The sequence below is a fragment of the Myotis nattereri genome (assembly GCF_964212035.1).
Source record: "Myotis nattereri genome assembly, chromosome: 13".
In the NCBI taxonomy this organism is placed as follows: Eukaryota; Metazoa; Chordata; class Mammalia; order Chiroptera; family Vespertilionidae; genus Myotis; species Myotis nattereri.
Genome location: NC_138088.1, coordinates 37,346,820 through 37,373,853, shown reverse-complemented (window position 1 = coordinate 37,373,853; position 27,034 = coordinate 37,346,820). Strand labels below are relative to the sequence as shown.

At 38.5% G+C, this 27,034-nt stretch overlaps 1 protein-coding gene across 2 annotated transcripts in view; it reads left to right on the top strand.

Annotated features, from left to right (window-relative positions):
• IDE (insulin degrading enzyme) overlaps positions 1 to 27,034 on the top strand; it is an 85,230-nt gene that overhangs the window by 53,862 nt on the left and 4,334 nt on the right. Inside the window, exons 10-22 of one of the 2 annotated variants that reach the window (XM_081104335.1) lie at positions 424 to 504; positions 1,441 to 1,544; positions 5,275 to 5,377; positions 7,893 to 8,015; positions 9,995 to 10,077; positions 13,577 to 13,721; positions 15,487 to 15,597; positions 15,702 to 15,822; positions 19,086 to 19,177; positions 20,590 to 20,701; positions 23,119 to 23,286; positions 24,760 to 25,032; positions 26,057 to 26,118. In XM_081104335.1, coding sequence (XP_080960461.1) covers positions 424 to 504; positions 1,441 to 1,544; positions 5,275 to 5,377; positions 7,893 to 8,015; positions 9,995 to 10,077; positions 13,577 to 13,721; positions 15,487 to 15,597; positions 15,702 to 15,822; positions 19,086 to 19,177; positions 20,590 to 20,701; positions 23,119 to 23,286; positions 24,760 to 25,032; positions 26,057 to 26,118 — 1,578 coding nt within the window. Of the gene's footprint in view, positions 1 to 423; positions 505 to 1,440; positions 1,545 to 5,274; positions 5,378 to 7,892; positions 8,016 to 9,994; positions 10,078 to 12,940; positions 13,086 to 13,576; positions 13,722 to 15,486; positions 15,598 to 15,701; positions 15,823 to 19,085; positions 19,178 to 20,589; positions 20,702 to 23,118; positions 23,287 to 24,759; positions 25,033 to 26,056; positions 26,119 to 27,034 lie in introns of both variants that reach the window. The other variant, XM_081104334.1, reaches the window with a different exon arrangement.

Sequence of the window (27,034 nt, the reverse complement as noted above, 5' to 3'; positions counted from 1 at the left end):
TGATTCTTTTTAAAGGGCTTTTAAAAATTTGCACTTTTTATTTACCGTAAGGCTTATCAAAGTTCTAAAATATAATTTAGGATGAGAGACATCTTTTTTACCTAAGTAAAAGTTTCAAGGTATAATCTCTGAAATTTATGACAATAGTTCTAATCTGGGTGCATTTCTCTGAATGGGTCAGTAAAATTATCATCTATGCAACTAACTGTTGGGTTTCACAAGGTTCTTCCCCGCAGTTTTCCTAACTATTTGCTATTTTATTCATGTTCTATACATTTCTAAAGCAAGCATAGTCATTTTTTCAGTAAGAGTAACGATGTTAAGTATAGAGTAGAAAATCTATAGTGCAAACCAAATACACACAAAAAGCTATTTTAAAATAATAGTTGACTTGTCTCTAACTTGGTTAACTTTCCATTTTAGGACTTGAATGCTGTTGCTTTTAGGTTTAAAGATAAAGAGAGGCCACGGGGCTATACCTCTAAGATCGCAGGAATATTGCATGTAAGTTTGCTATTGTTTTACTATATGTATTGATGTGTAGACTATTTCAGTGACCCTGCATATATTACTTTCAATACTATAGAAATGATAAAAATTGAAGTTGCAGTATGAAATTTTAGACTTTGTAGCAATCTCGTCAACTTTTATGTCAAAACATGCTTAAAATCTTCATCTGGAATATTTTTCATTATGTAGGCATTTTACTTAATGGCTTTCAATATTTTTCAATTCTACAGTATGTCAACTGCTAATTATATGAAAGCTATAGGTCATTTATTCACTTTTCTCCATCTCTATTGCTACTACCCTAGTCTGAGCTACCATCATTTCTTGCCTGGACTACCATTATAGTCTCTTATCTGGGTTCCTGGTTTCTTTCTTATTCTCACTGTAGTTTATTTTTCCAGCTTCAGTGATCTTTTGAAAACCAAATAGATTGTTTCACTCCTCTGTGTCAAGTTCTTCATATAATTAGCATCTTCTACCTTATTTTTCTTCACTAGCCAGAAATATAAGCCATTTCACACCACAGCAACTCTAAATGTTTGTCTGATTTCTTTAAAAAAATATTTTGAGAGGAAATTTTGTTCATAAAAATGTATTTACTTTATACTAAGAATCCTGTAGATGTCAGCATTTAACCATCAAATTTTCTTCCTTAATACTCAGTTTTTAGGCAGAAATACTACATTTTTCCCTGGAAAAACATTGTGATTTTGTTTCTATAATGTAAGTGTATTTGGGCATTAACTACAAAATCATGCCACAATATGAAACTGCTTAAAGTGTGGTAGGAAAGAGAAAAGATTGAGACATTTTTCTAGTGGAGTAAAATTTAATGAAGGGGAAGTGGGGGAATATAAAATAATGTATTTCCCGTGTTAGATATCTGATTGCTTCTTATTAAGTTAGTCTTGTACTTTGTTTGTTTTAAAGTATTATCCCCTAGAAGAAGTGCTCACAGCTGAATACTTACTGGAAGAATTTAGACCTGATTTAATAGAGATGGTTCTTGATAAACTCAGACCAGAAAATGTCCGGTGAGTCACTTTACAGATTTTACTGTTACATACTACATTTTCAGTAATGATCAGAATCTGAAAATATGAAATTGTGACTAAAATGCTTTAAAACATTTTGTTAAGCATGATTACAAAGTAGAGAGAATTGTGTAATGTATCAGTATCTAATTTCAACAGTCAGTACATGGCCTGTCTTTTTATCTTTACCCTCTTCACTTATCCTCCCTTCACTCTAAATATTTTGAGACAGTATCTCTAAAACATGAAGATTCTATCATGAATAAAATATAATAATTGATCATCTTAACCTGGCTTTATCCTAACTCAAATGCCCAAGGTATCAGCTCACCTATCTGGTTTTATAAACAAATGAGGACACCCTCTTTTTTTTTTTAAGTGGAAGTGAGGATTACAATCTCAGAATTCTTCTGACCAACCAGTGGTCAACCAGGAGATGAAAAGTTAGAAGAGCTCCTACAGTAACAGAGGTATTACTGTTAGAGGAGAGTCAGCCCTAAAGCGATTATGAGTTATCACATGATATTTCTGCCTTAAAATTAAATTTCAGCCGAAACCGGTTTGGCTCAGTGGATAGGGCGTCGGCCTGCAGACTGAAGGGTCCCAGGTTCGATTCCGGTCAAGGGCATGTACCTTGGCTGCGGGCGCATCCCCAGTAGGGGGTGTGCAGGAGGCAGCTGATCTCTCTCATTGATGTTTCCAACTCTCTGTTCCCCTCCCTTCCTCTCTGTAAAAAATCAATAAAATCTATTTTTTTTTTTAAAAGTGAATTCAGCTATATCTTTTTAAAGTCGATTGATTATTTGACAAATACACCAACATAATTAAATTGGGAAAGGAGAGGCTTTTCAACAAATGGTGCTTTTCTATTATCCATCATCCATATGAAAAAAGATGAAACTTGACCTTTATACCATTCACAAAAATTAATTTGAAAGATTATAGACCTAGGTATAAAAGGTAACCTATAAAACTTCTAGAAGAAAACAAAGGAAAATATATTTAAAACCTTGAAATAGGCAATGATTTTTTTAGAACATACGCAGAAATTATTAAAGAAAAAACATTGATAAACTAGACTTTATAGAGATAAAAACTTCTGTTCATAGGGTGATTTATGCATTTACTGACATGATTAAAATATAGTGAAGAAAAATACTCAGAACACATACGAAATCATTTAAGGCAAGTAAAGCAGTTTAAATATATGTTTTCCTCGCTGCAGCTACAAATTCTTTAAAAAATTAACCTAAGTCCTGCTGAATTAACCTAAGTCCTTCTAAGAACAAAACCTATCAGCATAAGGAGAAAGCTTTAAACTTAATAACAGAACTTACCAGACAATTGTTAAGGTTCCTTTTTAAAAAAAATTGATTTCAGCCGAAACCGGTTTGGCTCAGTGGATAGAGCGTCGGCCTGCGGACTGAGGTCCCAGGTTCGATTCCGGTCAAGGGCATGTACCTGGGTTGCGGGCATATCCCCAGTTGGAGATGTGCAGGAGGCAGCTGATCGATGTTTCTCTCTCATCGATGTTTCTAGCTCTCTATCTCTCTCCCTTCCTCTCTGTAAAATATCAATAAAATATATTTTTAAAAAAATAATAATAAAATAAAAAATAAATAAAAAAATTGATTTCAGAGAGGAAGGGAGAGGGAGAAAGAGATAGAAGCACCAATTATGGGAGAAAACCATTTGTTCATCAGCTGCCTTCTGCATGCCCCACACTGGGGGTTGAGCCCACAACCAGGAATCGAACTGTGACCTCCTGGTTCATAGGTCGATGCTCAATCACTGAGCCATGCCAGCCAGACTAGCGGGGAGCTTTGATTGCAAGTACTGGGCTTTCAGCTCTGTGGCCAATATTCAGAGGCTAGAACCAAACTCTGGGAGGTCAGGTGAGAACAAGCAGGAAGAGACATCAATCTAGTTATTTGAATTGGGACATAAGGGAGAAGTAGACCCAATAACTGACTTCATGGCAAGCCATCCAAGCTATTGGTCTAGAACAGTGATGGCGAACCTTTTGAGCTCGGTGTGTCAGCATTTTGAAAAACTCTAACTTAACTCTGGTGCTGTGTCACATATAGAAATTTTTTGATATTTGCAACCATAGTAAAACAAAGACATATTTTTGATATTTTATATATTTAAATACCATTTAACAAAGAAAAATCAACCAAAAAAATGAGTTCGTGTGTCACCTCTGACACGTGTGTCATAGGTTCGCCATCACTGGCCTAGAACTCCTGTATCCATAAGATTCAGAGTAGGATTGGTCCCATCATAGGGTTGAGTTTGCAGGTAGAAGTATAATGATCCCAACTTTGATAATTAAAGGGTAGCTGGGTCAGAAATGCCCTGATAATCCTCCACAGGACCAGAAGCTCCAGTGGTACGGAGTTTCTTTTGCTGCTCTCCTTGTAATCTTTTGTTCACTTACCTCTTGACATCATTTTACCTCTGACTTCCCTTCCTGAACTCCCCCTCCTCCCCACTTTCTGACTTCTAGGCTGTTTTTGCTATCTCACCAAAGAAAGCATTTATTTATTTATTTATTTATTATTTATTTATTTATTTATTTATTTATTATTTTTAAAATCCTCTCCCGAGGATATTTTTTCATTGATCTTTAGAGAGAGTGGAAGAGAGAGGGAAAGACAGAGAGAAATATCAATGTGAGAGAAACACATCGATTAGTTGCCTCCAAGTTGGGGAGGAGCCTGCAACCGAGGTATGTGCCCTTGACCGGAATTCAACCCAGGACCCTTAGGTCCGCAGGCGAATGCTCTATCCATTAAGCTAAACCGGCTAGGGCAGTGGTTCTCAACTCTCCTAATGCCGCGATCCTTAATACAGTTCCTCATGTTGTGGTGACCCCCAATTTCATTGTTACAAATTGAACATAATTAAAGCATAGTGATTAATCACAAAACAATATGTAATTATATATGTGTTTTCCGATGGTCTTAGGTGACTCCTGTGAAAGGGTCGTTCGACCCCCAAAGGGGTCGCGACCCACAGGTTGAGAACCCCTGGGCTAGGGCCAAAGAAGGCTTTTAGTAAGCCAGAAGATAGTTGCTTTTTGGTCTTGTCCCCTGTTCCCTTAGTAGCAGGAAGGCTAATGTATATGCAGTAGACATATTGGATGGTCGTCTCTGGCAGAGAAAAAAAAAACAGAGCACAAATTTAGCAAGTAATAATAAAAGGATTTTTGGATTTTGGAATCTTTGGATCTCTGGATGAGCCAATAGGTTTAGTTAGCCCTTTTTGTTAACTCCAGGCCTGAGCTGTTCCTGGGAAGAAGTAATTTGTTTTGCTTTTTTAAGGACTATTTTTCAACTGACCTTGTTTCATTTTTTTTCCTAGCCCCTGCTCTTTTGTTGTTATTGTTGTTGCTGACAGTATTACAGATATGTCCCCCTCCCCCCCAAGCCACTACTCTTTTAAAGTTTTAGTCAATAGCATACCCACAAAAACCTTTCCAGCAAATACTTTTTCCATTAAAAATTATGGGCTATAACCAAAGGATACAGAGACTGTGATCAGAAACTTCTGTCCTCTATACATTGCCTATTTCAGCAAAGCAAGCCTTACTGGATTTTCTGGGACTTAAAGGCCCAATACATTCTTGGATATTATTTACATTTTCATGAGTCAAGTTCTATAAGTTTATGTATACAACATGAGTTTATATGTTTTTTCCTCTTTGTTTTTTTCCATCTATCTCTAGGGTTGCAATAGTTTCCAAATCTTTTGAAGGAAAAACGGATCGCACAGAAGAATGGTATGGAACCCACTACAAACAAGAAGCTATACCAGATGAAGTCATTAAGGTATGGCTAACTCACCTGTGAATAAGTCTGATGTGTGAGGGACACAGAGGAACAAGAGCTCCCCAGATCACCCAACTCACAGCCCAGGTTGTGGAGAGTGATGGCCCAGTGCTGTCTGTACCATCCTGAGAGGAGTAAGCACAGAGATGGAGGGCTGCATCTTAGGTTTTGCTTGAAGAAATTGCACTGTGGCCCCCTCATGCAGTCAAAGATCATTGGAGTCCAAAGTACACAGAAAAGCAAACATACCAAGACAGGCAGAGAGAGATCGGAGTAGGGAGCTTGGAAGACAGATGCCAGGGCTCCAGAGAGCTCACTCCTGTGGGGAACACAGGTGGGAGCAGTCTCTGGCGTCATCCTGTCTTCACTTGACAGGTGCTGCATTTTAAAAATATATATATTTTATTGATTTTTTACAGAGAGGAAGGGAGAGGGATAGAAAGTTAGAAACATCGATGAGAGAGAAACATCGATCAGCTGCCTCCTACACACCTCCCACTGGGGATGTGCCTGCAACCAAGGTACATGCCCTTGACCGGAATTGAACCTGGGACCCTTCAGTCCACAGGCGGACACTCTATCCACTGAGCCAAACCGGTTAGGGCAGGTGCTGCATTTTATGCCTTATAGTGCATCATTGCTCTTCCTGTCAGCAGAAGGGAATTAAAATGGGTTTTGAAACATGTATGTTTAGGTAGTACGTTACCCCATTCATCAGTAGTCAAGATTCTCTTGTGAGGCCCATCTCCTTCTCTAATACTTTTTCTTTTTTAGTTCTCATTGGCTGTGTAGCTTTGAGATTGTGTCCTTTATTCATGGGAAGACATCAGATAGCCTTGCTCTGATTAGATTCCAGTTAAACTCAGGTATTGGACATTTCTTAAATGTACCAGTGTAAATGACGATACAGAAAAAAGAGAAATAGTTTAAGAAAGAAAATGATTACAGGTAACTTCTGACATATTCACAGCACAGAAGGAGGTCACCGGAGCCCCATCTCACTAAATTGTGAGGAAAGCAGATATCCTATGAAATGGTGCTGGGTCTGAACTATCCTAAAACAAGAGAGAACCCCTCTTTACCGAATTCTGACCATGACAATCTGCCCTGCATGGGAATTTTTAAAAAACATACAAATTTCAGTGGTAAAATTGCTTGCTAAGTGTTTACCAGTTCCTATCATTCAGCCCTCTGGAGACTTAAGTTGCTACTTATAAATAATATGGCCAGCACCCTCACTATCCCAGTGCCAAAAGACACAAATGCAGGGACCAAAATAGAATTGCAAAAGTGGCAAGGCTGTGCTACATCATCTGGAGACAAAGTTGTCGAACCCAAATTATTGGCAGGTGGTTTGCCTTTGCTATCCTTTTTAAATATGAAAAGTCTTATAAATTAGAGTTCAGCGATCAGTGACCTGTGATCTGTCCCACTTAGCTTTTGGCCCTAGCTCATGTAACAGATCCAAGCTACAGGTTGTGTCAGCCCTGTCCCACAATCCAGACTTAAGTCTCAACTGTGTCCTTAACCTTGAGCTTGAATTACTGCTTCACTTCAAAGTTCACTTGGTCCTCTGGGAGAGGTGTGGGCCTAGTATTAAGAGGGACTGAAGTGAACAAGCCTGGCCCGTTTAGCCTTAGCTTTCAGGCTATACTTGCAAGTAGCTTAGTGTAGCTCAAACTTTAACTCTTATATTAGTAGCCTGTTACCTAGCAGTTGGAAATACGCTGTACAGATTATTTTTCATTCTTTAAAGAGCTGAAACAAACGTGGTCTTTATGTGGACCAATTAGCCTAGGGGTGGGGAACGTCCAGCCCGAGGGCTGTATGAGGCCCGTGAAATCATTCGGTCTGGCCCTGCCAAGGCATTAGGAGTGAGCTAATTAAATGTTTGGCCAATGTAGCAGGCTAATTTTTAAGTTGATAATTTTGTATGGCTTGAGAATGGCATAAATATCCAAATGGCCTTTGGCAGAAAAAAGGTTCCCCACCCCTGAATTAGCCTCTCAGTGTTCCTCAGTCTCAGATTATTCCTTACCCTTATTTGGTCATTTTGGAAATGTGTAAAGAGGAAAGATAAATGAGTATAAAACCTTGATTAGCCCTAACCAGTTTGGCTCACTGGATAGAGCATCGGCCTGCAGACTCAAGGGTCCCAGGTTCGATTCTGGTCAAGGGCATGTACCTTGGTTGCAGGCACATCCCCAATAGGGGGTGTGCAGGAGGCAGCTGATCGATGTTTCTCTCTCATCGATGTTTCTAGCTCTCTATCTCTCTCCCTTCCTCTCTGTAAAAAATCAATAAATATATTTTTAAAAAAACAAAAACAAAAAAAACCTTGATTAGTACCAGCGAATCCAACTCAAATTTCATAAAAAGTCATCAATAGATCTTGGGAGTAGCCTCTTTATGATGGAAAAGAATGCTGTCTGACATTTATTCCCTTAATATTTGCCTGGATATTAATAAGCAGAATGACTGTTTTAAATGCTTGTGTCTTTCATTATTCATCCAGAAATGGCAAAATGCTGACTTGAATGGGAAATTTAAACTTCCAACGAAGAATGAATTTATTCCTACGAATTTTGAGATTTTATCATTAGAAAAAGAAGCAACACCATACCCTTCTCTTATTAAGGTAACATGTTTGACTTAATGATTTTAAATTCAGGAGACAGACTTATTCCATAGGAGGGCCTAGAGCAGCCGTGGGCAAACTACGGCCCATGGGCCGGATGCGGCCCGTTTGAAATGAATAAAACTAAAAAAAAAAAAAAAGACCGTACCCTTTTATGTAATGATGTTTACTTTGAATTTATATTAGTTCACACAAACACTCCATCCATGCTTTTGTTCCGGCCCTCCGGTCCAGTTTAAGAACCCATTGTGGCCCTCGAGTCAAAAAGTTTGCCCACCCCTGGCCTAGAGAGATGATTTCTTGCATTTGGTACTATATTGATTTTGAGGGCTTACATCCAAAGAGGTGACAGAAAAGTTACAGAGAGAATAATACAAGAAACATAAAAGACCAGAAATGTTAAAGCAAACAAACAAAACTACTAAATAACATCGAGTCTGGAGAATTGTCGTCTTTACAGAAAAAAAAAGTGGTAAGTCTGGACTTAACCACAGGCTATTGAAAGATAGTGGCTTCTTTTTCAAAATCACTGAAGATCCAACGAGGAAGTAGGTTTACCTGCATCATGAAAGTTAGAGGCCAGGAAGAATCTCTAAGCCTGGAAGAGAGCGGATCTTGCCTTTGAAAGGAGCTCTCTTTCTGACTGAGTGGTGTATGAAGTTCATGGAGCCAAGTGGGAAGGGTGTTTGAGCCGTGGGTTTTCTTTTTGTTTTCAGAATGTTCATGTTAATAATTCACACCTTGGGTAAAAATTGTATAGAAAAAGGATCAAATTATTACAGCATATTCTCTTTTCTAAACTGTAAAACTAACTTTTTCTAAACTCACCACCCTAGATATAAATCTTCCATTTACTTCTCTCTTTTTATTTTCTTAAAATGACCTAACATTCTATTAACTCAGTGATATAAGAATCGGTGTTTAGGAATATGAAATTTAATTTAGCTGAAGCCAATTACATTACTGTTAAGACAACCATTTTTCTTTTAAAATGACATCTTAATGAGTTATAGGTTAGGTTATTGAAAGGCAAAACCTATTTACCTCTCAAGTTTGTTTTTTTTTAATAGGCCTTTTCAGAGCAAACCAAGGAGAACATTAAACCATTTATATCTCTTGTCAGAGTTTCAAGTGAACATCTAAGGCTATTTTTAATATAGCATGAATGAAGTAGACAGTCAAAATAGTGGCTTATTTGTTCATCCCTGGTCGTGTTATTCATTGCTGGATAACAAATTACTCCACAGTTTATTAGCTTAAAATCACAAATACTTACGCTATGTCTCACAGTTTCTGTGGGTCAGGAACCTGGAAGTGGCTTAATTGGGTAGTTCTGGCTCCGGGTCTCTCACTAGGTCATAGTCAAGCTGTTGTCTGGGCTTCAGCCACCTGAAGACTCAGCTGGAGCTGCAGGATTCAGCCAGAGCTGAGGTTCAGTGGGTTTTGGCAGATCTTCGTTCTTCACCACATGGGCGTCTCCATAAAGTTGCTTGATACAGCACCTGGTTTCCCCCCAAAGTGAGCGATCCAAGAGGGAAAGTGAGTGATCCGGATTCTGTTGTAGTCTGTTGGTCAGACTGACAACTCTGGTTCTCAGTAGGCAGGGGTCCGTTGGCCCACCTTGGAGGCTGGCTGCCCCACACTCCTCAGGACTCCTCTGTCTCCCAGGGTCCAGAAAGACAGGGACAGGGCAGTAACTATTGGCTTCTCCAGTCTGACTCTTCCTCCGCTGTGTCCTCATCTTGTTAAACCAGGGAGATAAAAGGGTGATTTCTCTCTGTTGCTGGAATCGCCAGTCCTCTCTCTTCACTTCCCTCCTGCTGACCCTCTGAGTACACTTCAAGGCCAGGCGACAGCAACCTCTGCAGAACAGAGCTCTCAACTATTACTGCCTTTGTCCTTTCTTGAAGGGTGATTTGATTGAACATTTTTGCCAAATGTGCCATATTTCCATAACCAATTTTTTTTCTCCATCACAGGATACAGCTATGAGCAAACTCTGGTTCAAACAAGATGATAAGTTTTTCTTGCCGAAGGCTTGTCTCAACTTTGAATTTTTCAGGTATGTAAGATGAATCTAGCTATAAAACTTCTAAAAAATCAACAATTGGCTTTCTAAAAGTTTTTTTTTTTGGTTCCTTGACGACCCATGTCTAAAAATAAAAGGAATTAGGGTTACTTAGCCTAGACAAGAGAAGGCTGCTATGGCACAGTGGAAGAGCCAAGGTTGTTAACTCTTCCTTTCCATTGATGAATACACCCTTTAACAGAAATGATCTGTATTAGTTATTAGCAGGACCTTCCTAACCTTTAGGACTTTGGAATCTGGGGAGACTTACAGACTCACCCAGAAGTTTCATTGAAGAAAGATTAAATAATTTGGGGTGGATTTGGTTTTGTATTCCTGGAACTTTCCCGGAAGAAGAGATAATAGTTACTAAATGATCTGGCACCTCATCCAGCCCATTAATTGTCTGGAACCCTCAGATATTGCTTTCTCGATTCCTGGCTTGGTTAGAAGCATACCTTGGAGGTATTGCATTGCGGGTTGGGTTCCAGACCATCACAATAAAACAAGTATCATAATAGAACAACTTGTAGTCTTTTTGCTGTTGGAGGAGCGTCTTACCTTTTTGTAAAAAACTCAACATCTGTGAAGCGCAATAAAAATGATGTATGCCTATACTTTACCGTTTGGCTTCAGAATACCTTTTGAGAGACCATTTGATATTTTTTTGCATATTCTAAACTATGCAGCAATTCTTAGAATTAAAAATGTCTGCTTCCTATCAGTCCTCTGTGTTCTGGTCTCCCTAGAAGTACGCACTGTTAGGTTTCTTGTACATTCTGGTAGGAATTTTCTGTGTGTATATATCTTTTTAGTCTTTTCAGAAATAAGATTATATTATGCATACTTAGTTATAGGTTTTAAAACTATGATCCATATTTAAGCATATATCATCTGATTACAAAATAATGTTTTTCAAATTGAGAAATGAATCAGAATTTAAGCATTTCAGTTGAATCATGTTCTCTTTTTTTTGTATTTTATTTTTATCATGTTCTCTTTTAAAAGTTAGTTTAGGACCCTCTCCAGTTGACCAACACAGCTGCTATGGACACAGCCTTGAGGACACTTGCTGGAGTGGCATTCTGAGCTTGGCCATAGGGCTTTGAGCTCCTAGACTTGGCTTTTTCTAGCTTTTCGCTTCCACCTAAGAAAGGTGCATAGGTGCCTATGGAGCTGAACCCTTTCATGGACTCTCTTTTATTTTGATGACTTGGCTTTTGTGAATTGTGCCTTAAGTTTCTGAGCTGCTGTTTGCCTGAAATTGGTCATGAATAACACTTTAAAAAATTCAGTGACACAGTATTTACTTAGATTTTCCAGATGGAGGATGTTTGTAGAACTGGAGTTTTACCTTTGATTTTAATTCTCTAAGTGACTAAGCATTGTGCCCCTGTTTTTGCTTCATTATCAGGTTTTGATAAAAGTGTTGGCTTTGCTGTCAGTGCATTAGTGATATTTAGTGTGCTGGAGAGAAAGTGAAACTTTCAGTTTGTTGCCAAATGAGCCAGGTGGGCACCTGCCTCAGGCCCTTTGCACTAGCTGTTTTCTCAGCCTGAAAGTTCTCCACTTTACCCAGATATGCCCAGGGCTTGCTCCTTTGCTTGCTTCAGGTCTGGGCCAAGATGGCACCTTATAACCATCTTAGCAATCTTCTTGTCCCACCTCCACCATCTGTCACTCCTGTTTAATTTTCCTCCATAGCACCATCACCACCTGATGTGTATCATATTTAAATTTATTATTTGTCTCCTTCAACTGGACTATGAACTCTGAGGTCAGGGACTTTGCCTGATTTTTTTCCTCCTTTCTTCCCAGTAGCTAGAGAAGAGCCTAGCATTATAGTAAGCATGTAATAAATGTGTTCAGTGAAGGAATCTGTTACTTCTCTTAAAGGTAAGCAGTGTCATATAGTCAAATGCATAAGTCATTTGACTTAAATTTGAATCCTAACTCTGCTGCTTACCAGCCCAGATGACATGAAGAAAATTATGTTTCTTAATTGGGAAACCAAGTTTTAAAATAGGTGATCTCACATGCTCTATCATTATTTCTTTTGTTGCTCTTACTTATTTATATATTTTTCTATTTTAGTTTTTTTCTTCTAGTTCTGGCTGCAGTTATATGGTAGAAATCATTAATTATTTTACTCTAGCTTTATTGGTTTGTGGGAAACTCAGAGATAAGTGAATATTTTCACCGATCTCAATTTTTCTCCCTTTTTTTAAAAGAAGATGTTTTTATTGATTTTAAAGGGAGAGAGGGAGAGAGATAAACATTGATCTGTTGCCACCTGCATGCCCCCTACTAGGGATTGAGCCCCAAACCCTGGGCATATGCCCTGACTGAGAATTGAACTATGACCTCTTGGTGCATGGGATGATACTCAATCCACTGAGCCACGCCAGCCAGAGCATAGTTTTTCTCTTTTAAGTTTGTATAATTGTAGCACACAAACTTCTCAATCTTACAGTCCTGTCCACCAAGGTATGGCTTGCTTTTAGAAGGAGAAAGGAACATGCCAGTGCTGAATCGGATCTTTCAACCATACCTGCTATTAGCCTGAGCGTAGTTTTTGGCTGGTTCAGCTCCTTCTAACTTGTCAGTTCTGTCACACCATCTGGAGTAAGCAGTTCCGCTCTCTCTTCGCCTCCACCAGCACACATGGCATGTTTCATACTTCTTTTTTAGACTTTATGTTTTTCCTCATGAGAAGAAGAGACAGACTCAAGAATTCAAACCCTATCTTCAGGAAAGTATATGAATTGGTATTCAGTTTCTTGATCCATCTCGAAAGGCCACATGTCACATTGGGAAGTAATAAATCAGCTATTTTACTGTCAACATTTTCTTCCAGCCCATTTGCTTATGTGGACCCCTTGCACTGTAACATGGCCTATTTGTACCTTGAGCTCCTCAAAGACTCACTCAACGAGTATGCATATGCAGCAGAGCTAGCAGGCTTGAGCTATGACCTCCAAAATACCATCTATGGGATGTATGTAAGTACCCACGTCTTAGAGCCTTCCACTCATCAACATTTTTTTTGCATTGATTTGATGGAAGCATTTTTGATTGAGGGTATGAGTTTAATTTCTTTTTTTAATCTTTATGGCTAATCATATTTTCTCATTTAATTTTTAAGTTAGCTCTTATTTTAAGTATTCAGCAATTTACCATTCATATTATGCCAATTTTCCTTGATTTCTTTTTTTTCTTTTAACATCTTTCATCAGATTGTCATATTTTTCTCCTCAAACAAAATTGGACCCTGATTTAGGTTTAGATCTTACCCATTCTATATCTGAAGTCTTGGTCTTTGACAACAGAGAATGACGTCTTGCTGCCATTGTAAAACATAAGGTTGGCCTGTACTATTTCCCTAGCCATTCAGATCATGAGGCTGCATATCCATACTCTTCGGTCATGTTTCTTCATTACCATGTCACTGCTTGAGGTATCAAAGCATTTCTTTTGTTTTTCTTTTTGTTAGTCGCTACATTTATGCTGATCCTCTCCATTGCAACATGACATACCTGTTTATCAGGTTATTGAAGGATGATTTAAAAGAGTATACATATGCAGCACGCCTCTCAGGTTTGAGCTATGGCATTGCATCAGGAATGAATGCAATACTTGTAAGTAAAATGAAAACCAAAGAAAAGGCACCACAGCATTTAAGCATTGTGTTGAGCGTGAGAAAACTATTAACTTCTGCATTTTTAAACAAGAAGATTGATGGTTTTTTTCTTGCACCCTTTTAATGATTGAAGAACTCAGATTAGTATTAGCTACACTAATGAATGATTTAGTACATCTTGTGAACATGTATATGTGCTACATTCCCTTGCACGTTCCTCTGCTTCAAATTCTTAACATATTAACTCTGAAAGCATGTTGTTCTTTTCATGCGTTTGAGTTTATTAACATCTGTAAGTGCAAGATGTCCATAGCTATTGTTGTGGTGCTTGAATTTTATTTATATATAAGCATCCTTTATTTCTGCTGACAATAGTAAAAATCCCTGTGTTTAGATACTTGTGGCATTTTCATTTCACTTTTTTTGTAGCATGCTTCATTAACTATTTTTAAGTGTGTTTCAAAATAATCATTGTTAAATGTACTCTAAGAAATAACTAGATCCTTTCTTGACACTGTTTGCGATATATTTCCAAACTTATATCTCATTTCCAAATTAACATCCCTTTATGGCACACATTCATCTTCACTTTTCTTGAAAATATATGTTTTAGTAACAACTAAAATAAGAGCATGTGCTGTATACTTCTCTTTATAAATTCTTATACAAAAGATTTTAGGGTTTTAAATTTTTATTTATTTTGCAGCAACTTTTTTTCTTCACACAAGTAAATTTTCTGGTAACTTTTGTTTAATGTATAAGAATGTGTACAATGTAACCATTCTCAGAGTCCAGGGAAATTTGAAGGTCAGAGATCAAAATAAACTCCAAATAGAAAAGTAATAATCCGTTGTTTACTTTTCACTATTGAGTTTTGGTAGCACATTACCATTCATATAAAAAATTTGTTGTTTGTGACAAAATGGGCTTTCAGCTAATTGTCAGTCTAGTTCCCACAGCATGTGATGTGCTTTCCATGGCCACAAACCTTCACTTCTGCTGAGGTTCTTGCCTATCACTTTTCATAAGGTAGATAACCTCTATTGCAGTAGGTGCCACCTTGTGCAAATATAATAATAGGAAATATGATAATATGCATCCCTCACTTTTCAAAATGTTATGCTTAAATTGTCCCAAGGCAAAAATCCAGTGTATCCTCACTACACATCTGTTTTTCATTAGCTTTTGACAGATCAGCAGAGCTCATCCAGCAAGCAAGTGGTGAGACATATGAGAAAAGTGCCGAAATGCCACATTAAAAAAATTGGGAACTGCCTGTTTTCTCCAAATAGGTTTTTAAAAATATTTAAATATAAACAAGATGGGGACAGATCCAATAGTTTGTAGATAATACTCCCCTATGATTTTTCTTACCACACCTGTAAAAACCTTAAGCCAACCATTCCTTAGAAATTTTTTGGAGATTAAACTTAAAATACATTCTATAATTAATTTAGACTTTATGAGAACTTGAATTTTGATAATATAGTGTGTGCTGCCACAGTTGGGCATCAGATGAGTTTTCCTACTGTTGGTTTGTCTAAGAAAAGCAAAATCATGCTTTTAGTTATTAGTAAATACCAATAATGAATGTTATCTTCCTAAGTGTTAAACTATATTTATGGGAAGTTAAATTAATTGAGTTTTTTGTTTCACTTTTATTTTAAAGCACTTGGTTTGGGGATTTCCTGAATGTTTACAAATCAAGCTTAAGATATTTTATCATATTTTTAGACTTTTAAAACCCTGAACTCTTTCTCTAGCTCTCGGTGAAAGGTTACAATGACAAGCAGCCAATTTTGCTAAAGAAGATTATTGAGAAAATGGCTACCTTTGAGATTGATGAAAAAAGATTTGAAATTATCAAAGAGGCAGTAAGTTTTCTGAACTTATTTTTATAATTTGTTGGGTTTTTTTGTCCATGAAGTGATTTTTAAAGTACTTATAAAATTAATGAACCCATGTATTCCTTCACTAGTATATGCGATCTCTTAACAATTTCCGAGCTGAACAGCCTCACCAGCACGCCATGTACTACCTCCGCCTCCTGATGACCGAGGTGGCCTGGACAAAAGATGAATTAAAAGAAGCCCTGGATGGTGAGACTCTGTTTCTACTTATAGCATAATACTTTATTCATTTTTTCCTAAAATAATTTTATTGTATCCTGACATCTAGTGTTTATGCTTTCGAATAACTTAGAGTGCTCTTAAACCCAGATTTGCATACTTTTTTATGAAAACAGTGGTGACCGTTGAAGTGGCTTTGGTATTCAGGCAGTTTACCCACATTTGCTATTTTCAACCTGGACCAATAGCAGTCAATTAGAACTGTTCATAGATTTCTGCAGATGACAAGATATTTTGACCAAAGCACTTACCTTATTAATGCTGTTTTCAGAAAAGGAGAAAAGGGCTACTAGGTTTGAAAGTCTTGCCCTGTAGGGAGTACTCAGGCATCTGTTGATCAGTTTAGTTCAGTTAAAAACTAGGAATTGTAGAAAGACTGAAGGGTCATCTTTTTTTTTTTTTCTAAAATTTTAATTCTAGTTTTCATAGGTTTGCTTGAAAGTTGTAAATTCTTTGAGGGTAGTAATTATGCCTGCCTTTTATCCTCTTTATTTAGTATCTCATCTAATGTTATATGCTCTATGTGTGTCTAATGAATGCTTAATGAATGAAATGAAATTACTTTTAGGGGTCCTTCATTGAAAAGAATGAAGACTGACATCAACCTTTATTATTTTTATCTTTTTCCTTTCTTGGTGTTACTTTACCAATGAATCTTTCTTCCTACATGCTCAGCCATAAGGAAAAAGAATGCTATTGAATTTTTAATGATCTTTTATATTAAGTCCTTCTTATGTAACACTGTGCTTTAAATGTCTTCAGTGACAAATTAAGAGCACAGAGTATTGAAAAATCTTTATTTTATTGGTTGTCTCAGGCATTGGGTAGGTGTATATAGATTATAAAATTCATTAACTAGAACAGATACATTATTTTTTTTAAATATATTTTATTGATTTCCAAGAGGAAGGGAGAGGGAGAAAGAGACAGAAGCATCAATGATGAGAGAGTATCATTGATCAGCTGTCTCCTGCATGCCCCACACTGTGATCGAGCCCACAACCCAGGCATGTGCCCTGACCTGGTTCATAAGTCGACACTCAAGCACTGAGCCACACCGGCTGGGTTGATACATTATTTTTATATTTATATATTTTTTATTGTTGAAACAGGTACATTTTTAATCTGGATAGTTAATATGCCGCGACCCCCACCCCCAAATAGTGACATCCAGTTAATAGCAAGAATTTTGCCCTTTTAAAAAATAACAACCAGCCCTAGCCGGTTTGGCTTAGTAGATAGAGCCCAGCCTGCAAACTGAAGGGTCCCAGGTTTGATTCCGGTTGGGGGCACATACCTAGGTTGTGGGCTCAATCCCCGGTCGGGAGTGTGCAGGAGTCAGCTGATAGGTGATTCTCATCATTGATGTTTCTGTCTCCCTCTCCCTTCCTCTCTGAAATCAATAAAAATATAATAAAAAAATAAAACAAAACAATAAGATCCTTTAAAACAACAATAACCACATAATTGATTTTAAATACATTTTTTAAGAAACTGAACCTGCATTCAGAATGATCAAAAAGCAGAAGTTTTTTAGTTTCTGGGTCAGATGTTATGTGAATCTTAAGCAGAATAAGCTCTTACGTACTAGTATCTCATAAGCATGTAAAACCTTCCTAAATTATATTTTATAAAGAGAAAGCACTTTTTTTAGTTGAAATTCTTTAATGTGTAACCATTCTGTTCTGTTTTATTTATACACACACACACAATAATCCAGTAATGCCAATGTGGCTTAGTCTGGAGACAGCTCATGTGAGAGGCTGGCTCCCTCTGACTCTTAAGTCAGTCAGCTATTCAGGTGACGGGATAGCAAGAACCTGAGTTCATTGTGGTCCAACAGTATCTACCAACTACCTGTGATGCACCAGGTCCTGGACTCCAGTTGCTTGAGATTAAAAATAAAAAGATCATTTATATGGGGTTTCTTTGATCGGGGAGCTCCAGTCTAGTGGCAAAGCATGAATGTAAACAGATATTTTCAGTAGAGGCAAAGGAGTAGGCCTGCGGAGAGTGCTAAGGGGGTGAAGGGTCCTTCGGCAGTGCAATGGAGAAGGACAGGTGTGCACTTTGGAATTAGACCAAGGATCAGATGCCACTCTGCAACTTAATAACTTGATGATTTTGGTCAGGAAACGTATATTTTCTAAACTTCAGTTTTCTTATCTTTAAAATGGGGATAATAGCACACACTTTACAGTTTATAACATCTATAAGATGCCAGCTAATAGTAAGCACTTGTTAATTCCTTTTCCGTGTCTCTCTTTAAATTTCAGTCACTAATTTTAGCATCCACTGTAGCAATTACTAATATGGTCCTAATGGAAAAGGAACAACTCTTACTTATTGATGAACTAAGTCAGTACATGTAGAAGGAAAGTGGAGAGTAGAAAACTCACTATTAGAATGCCAAAATAATAATTAATGCAGGCAATATACACCAATGGATGCTAAAATTAGTAGGTAAAAGTTTAGGAAAAACAGGATGTTTGTATAGTTTCAAAGTATTTCCCCCAAATAAATTATTAATTACAATGAGAAAAGTAAGTGTTGATGAGCAGATGGCTTTTCCTAATTGCTTGTAGAGCCTACGTAAGTTACTCAGTTATAACTAAAAGAATAAAATAGTGCACTCACAGCCATGACATCTGGCAGACACCACCCCAACCAAGTGATCAGTGTTAACTTCACCAATACTACAGCGTACAACACTATGAACCCCTGGTGTGGTGCTCTGAGAAAGGCATGGTACCTCTGTGGTATTCTTCCTAGTAAGACATAAGCTCAATTTAATCATGAGAAGACACTAGCCAAACCCAGATAAAGGTCATTCTATAAAATAAGTGAACAATGCTCTTCATAAGTATTAAGATCATTAAAGACAAGGAAAGACCAAGGAACTATCACAGGTGGGAGGAAATAAGGACACATGACAACTAAATGCGAGGTGGGATTGCAGGTTACATCCTAGAACAGAAAAGAGAGATTAGTAGAAAAATGAAAATCCAAATAAAGTCTGTATTTTAGTTAATAGTATTGTGCTAGTGTTAGTTTCTTAGTTTTGACATTGTACCGTGGTTATGAAAACTGTTAACATTAGGAAAAACTGGGTGAAGGGCATACAGGAACTCTCTCTACTATTTTTGAATTCTGAACTCTTGTATAAGTCTCAATTTAATTTTTTTAAAAAAAACACCTCATAAGTAGAGTCTGTATTTCTTACACCTTTACAGATGTCACCCTTCCTCGCCTTAAGGCCTTTATACCTCAGCTCCTGTCACGGCTGCACATTGAAGCCCTTCTCCATGGAAACATAACAAAGCAGGTGGGTGGTTAAAGTTTTAGCAATCTTTAATGAGTCAGTGCAAGAGATTCTTTACCCTCGTCTGTCTAAAGCTGTTAACCACCAACAGTGTGATTATAATAGCACTTCAGTGTTCACTCAACCTTCTCTGCTCTATGGAGGCATGGGGGAGCAGAATGATGGAAGGTTATTGTTAACTGTGGACCTACTGTCATGGCTGTGCTCTGCTGTTGCCTGCCTTGTGCAATTACAGAAGGAAGTGGGGAAAATGATCCTCATTCTGTGTAGGACAGCAGGACTATGTAGAGCAGGAGTGGGGATCATCTGGCCTGTGGGCTGCACAAGGCTCGCAAAATCATTTGATCTGGCCCTGCCAAGGCATAGGGATGAGTTAATTAAATGTTTGACCAAATGTAGCAGGCTAATTTTTAAGTTGATAATTTTCTATGGTCCATGAAGGATGTTAGAAATATCCAAATAGCCCTTAGCAAAAAAAGGTTCCCCACCCCTGGTGTAGTGACTAGGTGGACATGGTGTGGAATCAAACAGCCTGGATTCGAATCCTAACTGTGTCACATATTAGATATGCAATCTTCTGAAAAGATCTTAACCTGTCTGTGCTCAGTTTTCCTATTTGTAAAATTATAGTTTTAGGATTAAATTAAATAGTAAAGGCCAAGTTTAGCACTCCAGAATTCCTATGGCAATCTGTCTCAAGAGCCCACCCTCTCTACCACTCTGCTATATACTGTCTCCAAAACAGTACGCCCAGTGGCAGAGGCAGGGTTCTTAGCAAGGTTGGTTTTATTAAAAAATAAAACCTTGCCCTAACCGGTTTGGCTCAGTGGATAGAGCATCGGCCTGCGGACTGAAGGGTCCCAGGTTCGATTCTGGTCAAGGGCATGTGCCTTGGGTGTGGGCACAGCCCCAGTGGGGAGTGTGCAGGAGGCAGCTGGTCGATGTTTCTCTCTCATGGATGTTTCTAACTCTCTATCCCTCTCCCTTCCTCTCTGTAAAAATCAATAAACTATATTAAAAACAACAACAACAACAAAAAAAAACACCTTGTGCCCAGCTCCTTTGCTTTGCGGTAACCCCAGCTGTCATTCGCTTGGGGTGACTAGCTTTCCATCACCAGTACCTCTCCAGCTTTAGCAATGCCTTTCCCAGCATCAAGATGGTCTGGATCTCTGTTTCTCTTCACTACTACCATAGTGACTATTGCAAATTGACAAATTCAATTTTCACCCATTTGAGTAGGATCAAATGTATTTAAAAAGATTTAAAAACCCATTTTTTATGGTAAAGTAAGCTGGTTTATTTCACAGGCATATTTTCATATTGCATGGGCTATCATTCAATATACTATATTTATTTTCACAGACAAGATATATTTGTGTTCTTGTAGTTACTGTGACCTGTCTTTTCCACAGGCTGCATTAGGAATTATGCAGATGGTTGAGGACACTCTTGTTGAACATGCTCATACAAAACCTCTCCTTCCAAGTCAGCTGGTTCGGTACAGAGAAGTTCAGCTCCCTGACAGTAAGTTGAAATGTTATAACTTTGGTGATAGATAACTTTGACATAATATTGTGGGTAATTACAGGTAGACCAAGTTCATTTGGATGATAATGTGTTGTTTTATGGTAAAGAACTACAGGATCCTCTACTATTAATAGAGGTATGATTAGTGATAGGTAATTCTGTCACAAAATTCTCAGTAAGTGGACCAAAGAGATGAAATTGGAGGTAGGCCCTTATTTTGCAGAGAATGATACTGGAATTGATGGGTAATTGAGTGTAGAGGAGTTAGGAAGTAAACGTATCACAAAGCTAAAGAAATGTTGATCATGAATCATGAAATAAAATTTATAAAAACTAGAATTATAATATCTAATGGGAAGTCCATAGGGGTCTTTGGCAGAAATAGTTTTAGGAAAGCTACAGGTCCAGATAACAACATGTATTATTTCATGGATATTTTATGAGGAATTTTAACATAATGGATAATAATTAATATATCAGAGTTCCAATGTCAAATTACTTTTGCATTAATAATGGTTTCTGTTGATACAAAAACTCATTAAGCATTGTTTTCAATATTGTTCAAAATTGTTTAGTGGGGCATTATTAGACCAGGAATGAAAAGCATTGGTTTTTTTCAGCCAGACTCGATTATTGGCTGTTCCCCAGGCATGTATGGTCTATGTCTTTTTCCCCAGCTATTTTATACTCCTAAAATGTTGCTCTCTCCCTCACCCAACCCTCCTTTTCCTCATAGACGTATGTCTACACCCTATTCATCCTTCCAAACACATGTGATAAGCCCCCTAGCCCACCAAACTTTTTGTAAAGCTCCCAGCTAGAGTGATCACTTCCTCGACCTCCCAGCACAGGCTTCCTGAACCTTTCCTTATTGAAGCTGCTCAGCCTTCTCTTGCGCTGGGATTGAAGTGCATCTCCATGTCCTTTGTTAGCTTATAGGGTCTTTGCCTGCCTCATTTGAGCAGCTACGAAAGCAGCTTGAACATAGTATCGCCTCAGGATGTCATGGTTGAATGTGCAAGGATACCTTGAGCACAGCTCTGCAGTTCTGTTTGACCAGTCCTCACAGACCTGGTGATGGTTCATCTCAGACTAATGCTACCTTGTTCCTCAGTCACTGCAAAGTGATGCAGGCCTAGAAACAAAATTCAAAGGGAAATCTACCTTTCACACCTCTTTGTATTACACCTCCTGCCTTCTCTAGCTTCTCCTAGGACCTATCTCTTTTGTCTCTCAAATGCCCTCACAGAGTTCCCCATTCTCACAAATTACGCAGTTTATATCCCCTTCTCAAAATGCTAGGTGTTAGGAAACATTCTAATTTAGCCAGCTGATCAGTAATGAATATCTTAAGTAGTCCTTCACTAACTCTCCATGGGACAATACTAACAGTTTAAAAAGAAAAAATTCAGGCATTGTGAAGAAGGAGACATTGGGGGATGAGTATGGAAAGGCTGGCAGTGTGTGTGGGAAGGTGGATTACAGCCTGTGTTCTCCTTCCTCTTCTGATAAGAGGAAACTTAGTGCTGCCGGGATAGGTTTGACTGTTAGTCCGAGTTGGACCTGGTCAGAAAAGGGAAATAGGTGCAATGCAAGCCCAGGCTGCTCTGCCGCCCTTTACTGCTGATGCCTAATTTAGCTTCTAGAGGAGCGAGCAAGCCTGTCATTACTACTGTGTCTGAGAACTCTTACGTTTGTGAGTCATACAGTACTACATACTAAGCACTGTCTATTTGCTTCTTCACATTTATTGCTCTTGAAATAAAGTTATCAGATCATAAAGCATAATTGTCTATTCATAATTTTGATGAAATGTGTGATCAGTGTACCTGAGTTTTAGTCCCAGCTAAAGGACTTGGACATGTTGCCCCCTTCTCAGCGTCTCAGTTTTCTCCTCTTTAAAGTGAGATGTCAGGCATTGTACACATTGGTGTAAATCTGGAAAATGACCGTTAGTGTGGGTGTAAGTAAGCAGTATTGGGAATAGAAAGTTAAATAGAAACTCAAGATAATAAAGGCACAACTAGTAATTAACATTTTTTGTATGGTTATGAAAACATAGGTGTTATTTCTATTGAGGTTTTTACATGTATTAGCTAGTTCTAATTTAGTACATACACTACATTGTTCATTTTATTAACTATGGATCTTATTTAGCATTAATACTTAGTCATAAAATATTTAGTCTTTCATAAGTTCTTTGCTTTTTAAATTCAGTGCATGTTTAATGGGGGCCCACCACATACAAATCACTGTAATAGGATTCCCAGAGGTAAGTTGAATTTCACATTCTAATAAATTAATTGCAATTTGGAATTGCCAAAAACACCCATGGGTGTTTGAACAACTTTTCAAACAAAACACTAACCTTCCTGAGCCCTAAAAAAGTGTTTGAATGTGTTATTCTCTTCTAGAAGGGTGGTTTGTTTACCAGCAGAGGAATGAAGTTCACAATAACTGTGGCATCGAGATCTACTACCAGACAGACATGCAGAGCACCTCGGAGAACATGTTCCTGGAGCTCTTCTGTCAGATCATCTCTGAGCCCTGCTTCAACACCCTGCGCACCAAGGAGCAGCTGGGTGAGAGGCTTGGGGCGGCGGGTGTCCTAGACCTTGAGGAGCAACCGTTGTCTTCAGAAAAAATTCTGTGTTGCTTCAGGCGCGCTCTATTCAGAAAGACTTGTGAAACCTGTTTATGGGGGATCTATTTTTAAAAGATAAACAATTAATAGCTTATAGACACAAATGCAGTTCTTAAGGAGATGACACTGTGTTTACATTACATACATGTCAATAAAGAGGACATGTGTGTGGAGGAGAGAGGATGCTAAGGGCAGGCTGTTACGGGTAGCAAGGTGGGAAGCAGGCCATCCAGGGAAGCTTAGGCTCACTAACTGGGTTCTCTGAGGGTGCAGGTTTTTTCTCTTACTCATGATGGGACACATAGAAGTTACTCAGTAAGTGTTTGTTGAGGAAATGTTTCAGGCAGAGATTTAAGCACTATTTAAAGTCTTGGAGATCTTAGCAGGAGGGGAAAAAAGAAGCTCCAGTAATACCGGGAAGAACCAGTGAAGAAGGATTTGGACGATTCTCTCCAAGTACCAATCTGTTTTTCAACAACCATCATGGCAGATGCTAGACCAGCCGTGGGCAAACTACGGCCCGCGGGCCGGATGCGGCCCGTTTGAAATGAATAAAACTAAAAAAAAAAAAAAAAAAAAAGACCGTACCCTTTTATGTAATGATGTTTACTTTGAATTTATATTAGTTCACACAAACACTCCATCCATGCTTTTGTTCCGGCCCTCCGATCCAGTTTAAGAACCCATTGTGGCCCTCGAGTCAAAAAGTTTGCCCACCCCTGTGCTAGACCATGGCCATAGCTGTTACGGCTGGACCTTCCCTTCAGGGAGCTCACAATCTAATCAGGAAGGCAGACCTGTAAAGGGATAATAAGAATTATAGTACAGTGTGGTTTAAACGCTGAAGGCTGTACTGAAGAGCGTTTCAGAAGTGTGGTCCAGGGCCGAGCAGCTGAAGGAGGCACGCCACAGGTTTAGTTTAGAAAAGATGTTGAGGGGAGGTAGTAGTGCATGAGCGCAATCTCTAGAGATTTCCAGTCTGCATGGAGTTGGGCTAGGAGTGGGTTACCTAACAAAATTCAGTGGTAGAAGCAAGTTCACATCAGAAACTTGGATGTGGAAGGAAACAGTGGCAGGACAATGGACAGGGATGGAAATAACTTTAACCTAGATTGAAGGGGATTAACTAACAGATAACTAGGAGTTGTGGGATGTTGACTGAATGATAAATAGGGTTCTTTTTGTTTTATTTTTGTATTAAGAAGAAAGAGTTATCGCTAACTTTTTGACTATTCTTTAGAGAGCTCTTCTGCTTTGTCCTGAAGATACTTTAATTATTCATTTTTCTTCAGAGGTTAATAACATAAAACCCTAATGTGGATTTTATTTGCTCTGACAGCATAATTTTTGAAAGATTAAAAGTCTGAGTCTCAAATTCCAAGGTCCTGACTGGCTGGTGTTTATGTTTCAGGCTATATCGTCTTCAGTGGTCCACGTCGAGCCAACGGCATACAGGGCTTACGATTCATCATCCAGTCGGAAAAGCCTCCTCACTACCTAGAAAGCAGAGTGGAGGCTTTCTTAGTCACCATGGAAAAGTCCATAGAGGACATGACAGATGAGGCCTTCCAAAAACACATTCAGGCGTTAGCAATTCGCCGACTAGACAAACCAAAGAAACTGTCTGCAGAGTGTGCTAAATACTGGGGGGAAATCATCTCCCAGCAATATAATTTTGACAGAGGTAAGGCAAAATGAGGGCCCCAACATTCATGGCATGTACACCTAACTTTTAAGGACATTGAGGCCATTCATTTTGTAGGTGATGGCCTAGTACTGATTTGGGAGGGGGATGGGAGTACAGCACTTCTAAAAAAAACATTATTTAGTATAACTTTCCTATTAGAAACTTTATCTTTTTTTCTTCTCGGAAGTTAGAGCTGGATCTACCTGTATCTCATACTAACACACTAATAATAAATCTTATTTCACTTTTTGTGCTCAATCACTGTGCCCTGAGGCTCTGAGCATGGATATGTAGGCAATATTCCATAACACTGAAAAAAAGAAAAAGAAAAATTTGCAGATTCAACTCTCTTGAGGCAGTGCTGCCCTGGAGGCACTGGGGTTCAAACATTTGCCTTTAGGGATCTCCAAAACCGTCTCAGTGCTTTTAGATTTGGGAAAGCTATGCTCCCCAGAGCCTCCTGCTTACCAGCTCCCTTCTACCTCTCTTCTAGAGCGGAGAGAACAGTGGGTGCGCTAAGCTACACTGGAAGTCAGGAGAGTTGGGTTGTGTTCTCATTCTGATACCGATAAGCTGAAGGTCTTGGCCGGCTTACCTTTTTGAGCCTCTGTTTCCTTACCTGTAAAATTTCAAGCTGTTGTATTCACTGTTCATATAGTACTGACCTTTTACTGAGTATTTGCTATGTTCCCTAGCTATGTGTTACTGTTATTTATCATTTTTCTTGTTCTCATTACAGCCCCATTAAGTAGTTATTAGTCCCAATTTCATGATGAGGAAACTGAGGCCCAGAAAAGTGGAAATGACTAGCCCAAGACCCAACAGCTCAAATGTAGAAAGCCAGGATATCCTCTTAACTTTTTACTTGAAATTTATTCCCTTACCACTTGTAGGAGCAGATGATCACTTAAAAATATGGATGCTTAGGACTGTTGAAATGAAGTATATTGTCATTTCATATAGTACTCGGGGCTACTTAACATGGGATTATTAGTAAATTATTATATGATTACTTTTTCAGACAATACAGAAGTTGCATATTTAAAGACACTTACCAAGGAAGATATCATCAAATTCTACAAGGTAAATTGAGTTTCTATATTTAGATTTTGACTGATAAGGAAATAGTGTATGTGCTGTGTTCTGTGCTTGTTGCTGCTTTTAACCCATTTGGGCAGGATGTATGAATGCATTTTTATGGGTGGGGGTAATTTGGACATATTACTGTTAGAAAAAAGAGACAATTCCTATTGAACCCAGGGACCAGGGACTGTGTGGCGCATCCTGGCTTCTGGATCCATCTCTTTACACCCTTTTGTTTCTTCTCTCTGTTCCCCACCCCAAACCCACAAAGAACATTGCTGAGCTTGTTGGGTGGGAAGCAAGAGCAAAGAAAACAAATAGAACTTGAGAATTAGAGTTCTCCACTCTCTGACAACTATAAGTTGTCTTCACCTTTTAGGTACCACTGTGGCTGCTGCTTTAGATAACTGATCACTCACTCTACCTTTGAACAGTGTATTGGGATCTTAGGAGTTTTGAATGCCTGTACTTCAGTTCACCAGTGTTGGTGCTGTGGGGGGATGGGGAAAAGGCAGTGCCTGACCTGGAGGTGCCCAGAGTTTCCTAGAGGAAACGATGACCTTGCACTGTCTACGCGTCACTTACACTTACCGCCTCCAAATCCCCTGCAAAACTACAAGCCAATAACACCTTAGCAGTACAAAAAGGGAGACAATACAATTTCAGTTTCAAAATTTGAGGTTAAAAGCCAGTATTTTGAATGCACTTTTTTAGCAATGAGATTTGAGCTTTTTGGCTGTGGAAATGGCTGGGCAAATTATTTTCTTTACTTCACAGTTCCCTTCGCATTGTGTAAAGGAAGATAAGAGTCTCATCTAAACTACTCTTGCTCTTTGGCAGTAATAGTCTTAAAATATAAATATATTTGGATAAGGGAACAGGCTATGCATGTGTGGGAGCAAGGGGTGTATAGGAA